A 12,414-nucleotide genomic window follows, 5' to 3' on the forward strand; every position below is an offset into this window, starting at 1 on the left:
ATATATATATATATATATATATATATATATATATACATATATATATATATATATATACATATATATATGTATACATGTGTGTATATATATATGTATGTATGTGTATATATATTTGTTTGTGTATATGTATATATGTGTGTATATATATATATATATACATGTGTGTGTATATATATATATATTTGTATATATATATGTATATATTTGTATATATATATGTATGTGTGTGTGTGTATATATATATATATATATATATAATCATTATCATCATCGTTTAATATCTCTATTTCCATACTTGCATGGCTCGGTCAGAATTTATTGAAGCAGATTTTGTACAGCCTGATGCCCTTCTTGTCACCAACCATCACCTATTTCCAAATAAGACAATATTTCCCCATGCCCTGACACATTCTTCAGTAAAGACTGGAAACAAACAACATAGCTTGTATCACAATGATGCTCATTTACAATCATCACATGATGTCAAGACAAAGGTACACACACACACAGTCAGCTTCTCTCGATTTCCATCTACTGAATCTACTCACAAGGCTTTTGTTGACCCAGGGTTATAGTGAACGGTTCAGTGGTTAGGGCATTCAGCTAACTATCATAAGGTCATGAGTTCAATCCCCAGTGACGTGTTGTGTCCTTGAGAAGATACTTTATTTCATGTTGTTCCAGTCCTCTCAGCTAGCAAAAATGAGTAGTACCTGTAGTTCAAAGGGCAGCCATGTCATACTGAATCCCCTTAAAAACTACAGTAAGGGGATGCATGTCTGTGGAGTGCTCAGCCACTTGCCCAAAGTGTTGCCCAGTGGGACTAAGACTACATGATTGGGAAGCAAGTTTCTTACCCACATACGGGTATACTACTATAATCATGATATATTCAGTTCGTAGTAAGTATAATAACAAATCCATTAAAATTGTTTGATGTTTTTTAAAACAGTTGTATGTTTATTTACAGGCCAGTACAATGGCTGTGGACTGTCTTGGTCAATGGGTTCTTCTTGGAGGGTAAGAATATTTTCGTCTTGGTTATCTCTGTTTCCTGTTCAAATTGTAGTTTTGTCTTTCTGAATATCTTTCTTTTTTTTTTTCTTTTAAATTCAGGAAAAGAGCTTTAACGTTGATGAGTCTTGAAAACCATGATCATGTTCGAAAAATTGACCGGAACAGCAAATATGACATCAGCTGTGTCCAGTGGAATCCACATGCCGTTGCAGCTGAAAAGTTTGCTGTAGCTGTAAGTGAACTATAAAATAGAGTGCAAGCTAGCATATTTGATGTTGTAAACCAAGAAATTTTAACTGTTCTGAAAGTCTGTACTATATGTGTCTTGATTTTGTTGAAATCTAAATTGTTTTGCAAATACCATTTTTGGTATTGCACAACTGTTATATGAATACATAATCTATTATAACTCAATGTGTTAGTTTTTAATACTTCATTAAATATAAAACAAATATAATAAAAAGAAAAAAACTCATTGAACAATTAAGTCATATTACATTGTTGTGCTTTTTTTTCTTAATAAATGTGGGTAGGGAAAAATTTGCAGCTGGGTACAATATATTATGTGTACCTTTAATTTTAGTGTGGGTTGTGGGTGGAGAAACGGCCTATTCTACATTGAGTTTGTAAAGTTACACCTTAATGGTGAGCGCAAGTATCTTCATAGACAAACTGCAGGGGAGACAACTCTGAATTTTTTTTTTTTATCAAAATGAAACGTGGGTTGTGAGTTTGATCTTCAGCAGTGCCATGACAACTCCAGACATGTTTCATGCTTATTACATCTCATCAATGAAACTTTGTTTAATTGTTACTACTGGATTTTAGAACTACAGGTAAAATAAGACAAAATACTGAGTGGTGTTAAAGAATGGACATGGTTTGATGAAGAGCACAACTTGGGTAGATTTCAAAATATGACTATTTGTTATTGTATGTAAAATGCTCTGTGGTTTCAGTATTGAGATAGTGATAAGCTGTTGGGCATGTAGTTGATGAGGTTGTGAGTTTAAAACGGACAACATGTATGAACAAAATCTCTTAAATTATCAAGTATTTAACCTTTGGGTGTTTTAGGTCTACTATTATCTGATGAAATTGTATGTCATCATCATTGTCTTAACTCTCTCAGACCTGAGCCCCTGTGTCTAACTTTACCCTCCATTTGGACTCCTGAGCAAAAAAATAAGCAGTTGCATATACGGCTCCAGAGTAATGATTGCAGGCAAACTAATAGGCAGAATCACAAAAAAATTTCAAGAGAATAACAATAATAAGCCTTTCTCTCTACTGAACAAATCACAAAAATATTCATGAGAATAACAATAGGCTTATCCTCCAACTACCATATTTGTTCACTGGAATCACTACTATCCTCATCACTTTCACCGGTGTGATTGTCCAAATTATTTTCTTTGCCAACATATGTGTAAACTCTTTGTCCAAAGAATAAATATAATAATTTCCTCAACTGCAAAGAGTCTAGGCCTTGCTCATTTACAAGACAAAGTATTGGATTCATCACAAAATCGTTTTTTTATTTGTTTTTTTTTGCCTTGAAGGTGACTTGTAAAAAACACCACTTGAGCATGGCCATTGCCAGTGCCGCCTGACTGGCCCTCGTGCCGGTGGCACGTAAAAGCACCCACTACACTCTTGGAGTGATTGGCATTAGGAAGGGCATCCAGCTGTAGAAACACTGCCAGATCAGATTGGGGCCTGGTGCAGCCTCCTGGCTTCCCAGACCCCAGCCGAACCGTCCAACCCATGCCAGCATGGAAAACGGACGTTAAACATTGATGATGATGAGTTGGTATAGAGGACATCATTAACCAAGACTCATAACAACACTTGACTACATAGCTGTAATGTGATCAGTTGTCTAAGTTTAGTATTTAATCTTTTTCTATGTGTGCTTTTCATTACTGTTTTAGCAAGAATCTGACAGAAAAGGCAACAATTAAAGTATTCCTGCTGTAGTGGGAACATAGTGTGACAGGGTTAATGTCCACTTTTCCATGCTTGCTTGGATCAGACAGAATTCATTGAATCAGATTTTCTATGGTTGGTTGCCCTTCCTGTCACCCACCCTCACTTGCTTCCAAGCAAAGTAATATTTTCTCATGGCTGGACATATTTTTCATGGAAGATTAGAACCAAAAGACATTGTTTGTATGACAATAACACCTATTTACAAATATTGTGTGATGGTAAGGCCACGAGACAAACACACATACACATACATATAGGGGCTTCTTTCAGTTTCTGTTTACCAAATTCACTCACAGCTTTGTTCAGTCTGGGGCTTAAGTAGAAGACACTGAGTGAAAGTGCCACACAGCAGGACTGAACCTGAAACCACATTGTTGGGAAGCAAACTTCTTAACCACACAGTTGTGCGTGTATAATTAAGTTAGTGTTAACATACTGAATGCAAGGAACATTATTATGATCTATAACTGCCAAATCAGATAATTCTAATAATTGATTTTAGAGTCATGTAACAAACTGTTTTCTATCTTAATAGTGTGGTCAGAAACTGGATGTCTATCATTGGCAAGATGGGAGCAATAGCAGCAAACCAATATGTTCCATAAAAGCTCATTCCCGTGTTGTAAGGTGAGATTCATATATAATTTCTAAATCTTGTAAACATTCTCTCTTGTTTCTTTTACTCTTGTATCTTCATTTCTTTTTAAAGTATTACCATTGTGTTGAGTCAAAAGTTTTGCAGTATTTTGGTTACTTATTTACTTTATTCATCAAGTTATAACAAAATCAGAGGCCACCATGTTGCACCATCTGAAGTTACCTTTCTATCAGTTCTTTAATTCTATGTTCATACCAGTTCTTGTCCTTCCACCTCCTCTTGGTTGATGAAGCATTGTGAGTGCAGAAAGTGAGCCATAGATGAGAACAAGTAATAATTTGAGGAAGATATTTTTCCACAATATTAACATCCATAAGTAGTGGTTACCAAGCATGGGAATCTGTTACCAAGCATGGGCATTTCAAACAGATGTTCTGCGTCTGGTGGAATTATGAGGGGATAATTCACTGTGAGTTTGTTCTGGATGGTTGAACCATCAATACCAACCAGCACTCCAAACAGCTGGAATAGATGTATGTCATTGTGTGGCAAAAATACCCAGCATTGGTTAACAGAAACCAAGCTCTTCTACAGCAAGAGAATGCAAGACCTCATAATGCTCAAACTCCAAAAACTTGAGGGAATCGAACTGATGGCACACCCAGCATATAGTCCAAACCTAATTCCCTTGGATTATTACTTGTTCCAATCTATGGCTCAAATCCTGTGCTCACAACACTTCATCAACCAAGAGGAGCTGAAAGCTTCAGTGAAGGAACTCTTCGCCTTGAAAGACAAGAACTGATGTCAGCTTGGGATCAAAGAACTGGTAGAAAGGTAGCTTTAGACAGTGCAACATGATGGCCTCTACTTTGAATGCTAGGCTGTTTTTGTTATAACTTGTCAAATAAAGCTAATAAGTTAACAAAATATTGCAAAACTTTTGAGCACAATAAATCATTCTTTAACTATCAACATTTGAAAGTGAGCTATTGCTCTAATCAGTCTCCAATCAGTGAAGTATTTATTAGGTGATATGAATAATCATCATCTTTATTTTCATGTCTGTTTTTCCATACTGGCTTAAGTTGAATAGGGTTTTTTGAGGTAGCTGGATCCCTTTTCTGATAGAAGCCATTTTAATTGCCTCATAATATGCAGGAATACAGTGTACCTATTCTAAAAATGGAGGTACACACATTTTTTTTTCTCTTCAGTATTTGGATCAAAGACAGGATATATTTCAAGCTGCTTCTGTTGTTATCACCACTGGACATCATTGATCCAGGTGTGACCAAGAACATTGTTTGAATGAAAAGGTCAATGTTTTGAGCAATAGTCACTTTATCTTTATTGTGGGGTACGCTATTCAAAAATATATGATCATTTCAATAATTCTTCATTATCATCATCATGAAAAATGGACATTAAATGATGATGATGAGGAGGATTAACTTCCTGTATGACAAGGTACTGCACTGGACTGATGGTCTTGAAATGCATGATATCACAAGAATTGTACTAACCTTGTTTACATTCATTTTAAAGGAAGTGAGGAACCCTCTAATGTAAGGGAAAAAGTCTTCTATCATTCATTTCTGTTTTGTAACATCCCTTGTACTTTTGTTGTTTTTTGTTATTTGTATTTGCTTTTTGTTTTATATATATATATAGAATATTTATTTTGTGTGTATTTCTTTAGTGATTTAGATTGGTCACCATTTGATGTCAACATCCTGGCTTCTTGCTCTGTTGATTCCTACACTTTTCTCTGGGATATCAGGTCAGTCCTTGTATTTTGTTGAATAAAACAATATTTAGTGATATTTTCATGATATCAGTAATATTGTATCATCATCACCATCATCATCATTGTAATCAGCTGCATTATTTTCAGTGCACTTATGTGCAATATTGATAATTCAATCAAGGAATATAATTAATGCTGTGAAATATCTAGAGAGAATCTTCAATTCAAGCTGTTCTGCTTTTATTGTAAGCAAATTTTGTAAAAAGACAGTTTTGACTCAACCAGGGAATCAAAAGCTGTTTTATGATTTTCATTATCAGCTACATTATCCTTTGATTGAAACCAATTAATTTTTACTTAATCTGCATGGTCTTATTTGTTATCATTAAGATATTCAAAATGCATGAAAATCATTGTTAAGATGTACAACTCTGACTTAAGCTCAGGTACTTGAAGGATACCAAATGGAACTGTAAAACCTTAGAAAGGATAAGTCAATTAATTGTCACATTGATGCATACCAATAAAAAGAATATCTTAGACTAGGAGGAACAGAAGTAAATAATGAATACACAAAATATTCTGTAATTAAGATAAAAACATTTTATTCTTGTTCTGTTATGTAATTCATATATGTGTAAGAGTCATAAAAGCTTACTAATAACTATATTGAAATGTAGAATCTGTCTCCTACTTTGTGAATTCAGTTATTTGCATAAGAAACTATGTAATTAAGTGGAATTGACCATATTATGTATTCTTGTTGTTGCAAGTTTGTTGCCACTGGTATTAATATAACAAATACACTCACAAGATTGCTCTATATACTCAAAGCTGGCCTTGTTATTTTTCAGAGAACCAAAGAAACCTACTGGATCATTTCAGACAGTTGGTGAGTATATACTGTACTTGACAACAGCAGTGTCATGTGAACCACTAGTTTACAAATATTTCCTTATGTTCTGCTATGTTTAGACAACCCATGCAAACATATAAAAACTGATATAAAAATGATAAAGACTCATTCATTCATTGTTGGCACTCTGTCGCTTACGTCGTCGAGGGTTCCAGTTGATCCGATCAATGGAACAGCCTGCTTGTGAAATTAACGTGCAAGTGGCTGAGCACTCCACAGACACGTGTACCCTTAACGTAGTTCTCGGAAATATTCAACGTAACACAGAGTGACAAGGCTAACCCTTTGAATTACAGGCACAACAGAAACAGGAAGTAAGAGTGAGAGAAAGTTGTGGTGAAAGAGTACAGCAGGGTTCGCCACTATCCCCTGCCGAAGCCTCGTGAAGCTTTAGGTGTTTTCGCTCAATAAACACTCACAACGCCTGATCTAGGAATCGAAACTGCAAGTCCGCTACCCTAACCATTGGGCCATTGCGCCTCCACAATAAAGACTATATATATATATATATATATATAAACAAACTTGAAGTCAATTCAAATATTTTCGCTGCAGTTTGCCATGGAGAAATGTTCTCGCTTTAAGCAAAAGGTATTGAAAACAACTGAGTCAGTTCAAAGCAGCGATTATGCTAAAAATACACTTACAAGTCCATAGAGGATGCTTTGAACTGACTTTTCACTTTCAGCAAGGGTTTTTCCCTCATACTAAACCTCAGTGAAAATGCCTCTTTGGAGATATACTGTGCATGAGAAGACCTGGCAAGCCAAGTGAGAGCATAACTGTGGCCTATGCCAGTGCAGCATAACTGGTCCATATCAGAGTACCCTTCAATCATTGGGCAATAAACTGCGCTTGCGAAGACCTGTTGAGTCAAGTGAAGTCATTGTTGTAGCTGATGACAGTACTGCCTGATTGACACCCATGAAAACCACCATTCAAATGATTGGCACATGAAAACCACCAATCAAATGTAGTCCATGCCAGTGCCATCTGACTGGCTCCCATGTCGGTGGCATGTAAAAAACACCATTTGAATGTGGCTGGTGCCAGTGCCGGCTGACTGTTTCCGTGCTGGTGGCACGTAAAAAGCACCCACTACACTCTTGGAGTGGTTGGCATTAGGAAGCACATCCAGCTGTAGAAACCTTGCCAGATCAGATTGGAGCCTGGTGCAGCCTTCTGGCTTGCCAACCCTCAGTCAAACTGTCGAACTCATCCCAGCATGGAAAGCAGATGTTAAACGACGACGATGATGATGATGATATATACATGGGTGATATATTACTACACTCGTATATATCTATCTATATATTTATGTATATGTGTGTGTATATATATATATATATATATATATATATATATATATATATATATAGCACTTTGAATTATATGTTAGACCAGGCTCACCTGTGTGTTGTGATGACTGTTGTGTTACTATATCTTCTAATGTCTGTTGTGTTGTAATTTGTAACATCTTTTCTGTTGCAATGCATATTGTGTTGTAGTGTCTGCTGTGTTGCAGTGTTTTCTATATAATGTCTGCTCTGTTGTTATGTCTACTTTTGTCATTATGTCAATTGTATTACATCTATTGTGTTATATCTTCTGTGCTGCTATGAAATATAGGTTGTCTTGTCTGTATGTTACGTGTAATTGATTATACATAAGATTATTGTGCCATTTCTCACAAGATGTTTTATCATTTGATGACCAAATCACATGAGAAAGGAGGATGTTTTTACAAATGCTGCCTTTTCTTTTGTCTTTTCCTTAAGCTGGTGCCTCTCAGGTTCAATGGAACAAAGTTACCAACAACACATTTGCTACAACACATGAAGGTGATGTCAGAATTTGGGATCCAAGGGTAGGTTTTATAAAATCTTTTCCATTAGATCTTGACATTCTCTTGTACCAATTTCCACACCTAACTGTAAAATTGTAACTTAATATCAAATCCTTAACAACTTCATCCTGAACTGGAAAGTTCGACTATAATATTTATTTATAATGTCTATTGGTTAAAAAATACAATTAGATAGAACAGTGCTTCTCAAACTATCTGATGTGGCGTACTGGCAGTTTGTTTTTCCAATGTGCCAGGGACTGGTAATATTTCTTAGTAATATTAATTTATACCGGAAACAATATATATAATGAATATAATAAAAGTTGACAATTTTCTTATCTTGTATTTATTTTGTAACCAAATAATACAATATTACGTAAGCATTTTATAATGTTTCTTTCTTTTCTGGAAACTTGCCGTGTACCAGCAGCTGATGGCTTGCAGACTGGCACCAGTCCGCAGACCACCACTTTGAGTAGCACTGAGATAGAAGATAAAATAGTATTGTAAATTTTATTTGCAAAACCAGATACATCTAGATACAAGTGACTGAGTAGTCTTTGGAATACTAATCAGAGGATTCAGTTCCACTTGGAATCACCATTCATGTTATAATCTTTACTGTGCTTCATATTCTTACTTTTCTCTTTTTTCCCTTTCCAAGATAAGTTTTTATTTATTTGGATATGTTCACATTGTTCAACTTTTTTCCACTAAGATTTCTTTCCTACTAACTATGAAGTAGAAATAGAGCAATAGAATCTATGTCAGTAATGCAAACCTAATGAATACACACCATGTGGCTCTTTACAACAGTTGGTGTTTGGTGTGAACTTATGATAATGCTACTTACACACCAGGCTATCTTTTCCACTTCTTTCCAGTTGGATCCCTGCTTTTTCAGCTCTGCTTCAGTATTTCAACCTCTAGCTATTTTTAGGCCACCATCTCTTCCACCACTCTTGTGGTTGTATGTTTCCCTGACAGAAGGCTTTTCTCTCTCCTAGATCTTGTTGGTTTTGTCATCCATGCATCTGTAACTTTGCTTTTTTCTAGGTAGGAGTCTTGGTCCTACACAAACCTATTTCTCTCTCTGGAAAGTGGTGGTCCATATTATTCTGGCCTGTGTCCTTTGACTTGTCTCGCATGTGAGGCCCTACCAAGTACTTGAACTCCATTGGTATTGCTTTCTCAGGGTCATCGAGGCACACAAGCTACCACACTACAACAGGGACTGGATCTTGTGGTCATGAATGCAGTCAGCCAGTAATCTAACATATTAAGCTTACAACCATAGTGCCTGTCTTGAGAATCTACTCTATAACAAAAATTGTAAAGCCTAGAAGTATTTAGATAGCACGAAACTATTCACAATATAGAAAACTTTGCATAGAGATTTAGTTTTGTGAAACCCAACCTTTGATATTATATCACTTATGTCTTTATATTATCCTGACAGAAAGGAAATACTGCTGTGCAGTATATTGCAGCCCACCCGTCCAAGATTTATGGTTTAGACTGGAGTCCGTTTTCAGAGTACAATTTAGCTACTTGTAGTCAGGACTGTACAGTGAAGGTAAGTTTTTACTTCCACATTTTGATATACTAGTTGGTACTAATTCTGAATGAGAATTTTGTCATTGAACAAAGTGTCCCCCCACCCCTCACCCTCTTCTCTGTTTCTCTCTTTCCATTGAAAATCTTTAAGATGTCCCAAACATTTGCTGATAATTTCAAATCTCTGCTATAAAGTTGATACCCAAGCAATAGTCTGATGACAGTAATGTCAACTTCAGCTGTAACTCTGATAATGTGCCTAAAAATTACAATGATTCAGTTCCTGACCATTAATAGTTTTCAAGTCCATTTCTCCTGCTCCTAATATTACTATATGGAATATCTTGTCTTCATTAAAAAAAAAAAGACTGTATACCTCAAGTTCAAGATTTTATTGCTGAAACTTCATTTTACAATAATTCTTTGAGAAGCAAAAGGGTCCGTGCAGAGCCATGTAAAAGTGCCCAGCACACCCTGTGAAGTAGTTGGCATTAGGAAGGGCATTCAGCTATAGAGACCATGCTAAATCAGACTGGAGTCTGATGCAACTCACCTACTTGCAAGATTTGATCAAACCATCCAACCCATGCTAGTATGGACAACGGATGTTAAATGATGGGGCTAATGATGCATTAATTTCACTGTAATATTTTCATTAACACAGAGAAAATGTACAATTTAGACGCAATTATCTTAATATTGCTTCTAACTTAGAAGAAAGAGATAATCTGCATACTTGAATTCTTTACTCTAGTTCTTTCCTATCTTACTTTGTAAAAGAGCTACTCTTGGGTCCCAGATAATAGTGGGGTTGAAATAAGCAGGTGGGTTGGATATTTGCTTAAAAAGTGGGTGGGTTGGAAAATCGGTAATTGTATAGTGGTAACTATAAAATTTAAATATTTTCTAGGTTGTCTCCCTTGATTTTCTTTTTTTTTTTTAAATCATTTATTTACTCTCGAGTCCCAAATAATAGGTGGGGTGTTGAAATAAGCGGGTGGGTTGGACATTTGCTTAAATTCATATAAGCGGGTAGATTGGAATAAACGGAGGTGGGTGGGAATCAGTAACAGCATAGTGTATGTACGAAAATTAGGAAAAAAGCATCTTAAAGCACATATAACAACACAACGAAGCAAAAGAAATTAACAAAAGGCAAATGAAATTAGCACATACGTGTACTTCAAACGTTCACTTTAGTTAAGATATACATTTGGATGATAAAAACAAGACATTTGTTAATTATGGTAATTTGGGTTTTTTTTTTTAAATGCAATGGACTAAACAGATATTGATACAAGCAACACGTCTTAAAAAGAAAGAAAAGTAAAACACAATGAAAAGAGTATATAATTACAGTTTCGTGAACTTGCAGTATTTTCACATTATACATAATAAAACATAAATAGGTATAAATGATAGACTCATGATTTTTCATTACTGTCCTTCTGCAGGTTTCTCGGTTTCGATATTCGCTTCTTTACATATTGCTGAGCTTCACTGACAGTTGACATGAGTTTGTTTTGATATGGCAAGAAAAGTGTAGAGGTCTCGTTTTCATACAACACCTTCTGTATTTTATCAAGGAACAGGGCATCTATATTAACCTGATCATCACTGCTGATTCCTACTAGAGAGATAGAGCTTCCTATCATCATGTTTGGCCAACCATGCTTTGGCTCCTGTGAAACCTCCATGGGGGTTTTTCCAGATGGGTCAATTACCTCCAGAAGATTCCCAGATGGTTCGCTTTCATCTTCCGACTCACTTTTCTTTGGTGCCATCACCATCAAATAGTTCTGAGCCTTCAATATTATTTGCATGCTTGACTCCCTGAATAGTATTTGGGCAGGGTTTTGACGTAATCTCTAGACGAAACTCTCACAGCAACAGACCGATGAGGTGCATGATTCAGTCTGACCCCTTATAATTTTCAGAGCCATCGAAAGTGTTTGTGGCCCATGTCAACTTGAAAGCAGCTTCAACATCAATCTGCATGTGCTTGTTGTAGCATCTGCATCATCTCAGATCGATTGGGTATGATGGATTATCCTTCTGCAACGTGTATTTTTCTGAGATACTGGAGTGTCTTTCAAATATTGTAATAAAATTTTTTTTATATATTAGTATTAGATAGAGTTGTATAAAAAAAATATTTTTGGTAATAAATCAAATAAAAAAGTTTGGGCACTAATGGATTAAAGTAGAAAACAGGTCCTTAGTGACTGAATGAATAACTGCTGTTCAATAAGTGTTGTTTTCTGGAATCATTCTTAGGATAATTGTATGAAATTAGCTATATGTATGGCATCCCTTGGAAATATTGTGAATCAGAACCTAACAATTTTTACTGTAGGCATGTGCCCTGCACTCAGTTTTACTGGTCCATGTAGAACTTTCCTTATAGGAAGCCCTATCTGAGCAACTGAAACTGTGTTTAGGCACTCATAGAGCCTCTGAAATTTGCTATGATATATTCAACGTGCCCATAGTCAGTACATCATCATCATCATCATCATCATCGTTTAACGTCCGCTTTCCATGCTAGCATGGGTTGGACGATTTGACTGAGGACTGGTGAAACCGGATGGCAACACCAGGCTCCAGTCTGATTTGGCAGAGTTTCTACAGCTGGATGCCCTTCCTAACGCCAACCACTCAGAGAGTGTAGTGGGTGCTTTTACGTGTCACCCGCACGAAAACGGCCACGCTCGAAATGGTGTCTTTTATGTGCC

General features: G+C 35.9%; 1 protein-coding gene across 1 annotated transcript in view; it reads left to right on the forward strand.

Annotated features, from left to right (window-relative positions):
* The window catches only part of LOC106880661 (GATOR complex protein WDR59), a 126,048-nt gene that overhangs the window by 1,622 nt on the left and 112,012 nt on the right, over window positions 1-12,414 (forward strand). Inside the window, exons 2-8 of the mRNA XM_052974485.1 lie at window positions 971-1,020; window positions 1,117-1,249; window positions 3,545-3,636; window positions 5,310-5,390; window positions 6,212-6,249; window positions 8,052-8,140; window positions 9,582-9,698. Coding sequence (XP_052830445.1) covers window positions 971-1,020; window positions 1,117-1,249; window positions 3,545-3,636; window positions 5,310-5,390; window positions 6,212-6,249; window positions 8,052-8,140; window positions 9,582-9,698 — 600 coding nt within the window. The remainder of the gene's footprint in view (window positions 1-970; window positions 1,021-1,116; window positions 1,250-3,544; window positions 3,637-5,309; window positions 5,391-6,211; window positions 6,250-8,051; window positions 8,141-9,581; window positions 9,699-12,414) is intronic.

The sequence above is a fragment of the Octopus bimaculoides genome, chromosome 1, assembly GCF_001194135.2.
Source record: "Octopus bimaculoides isolate UCB-OBI-ISO-001 chromosome 1, ASM119413v2, whole genome shotgun sequence".
NCBI classification, from domain to species: Eukaryota; Metazoa; Mollusca; class Cephalopoda; order Octopoda; family Octopodidae; genus Octopus; species Octopus bimaculoides.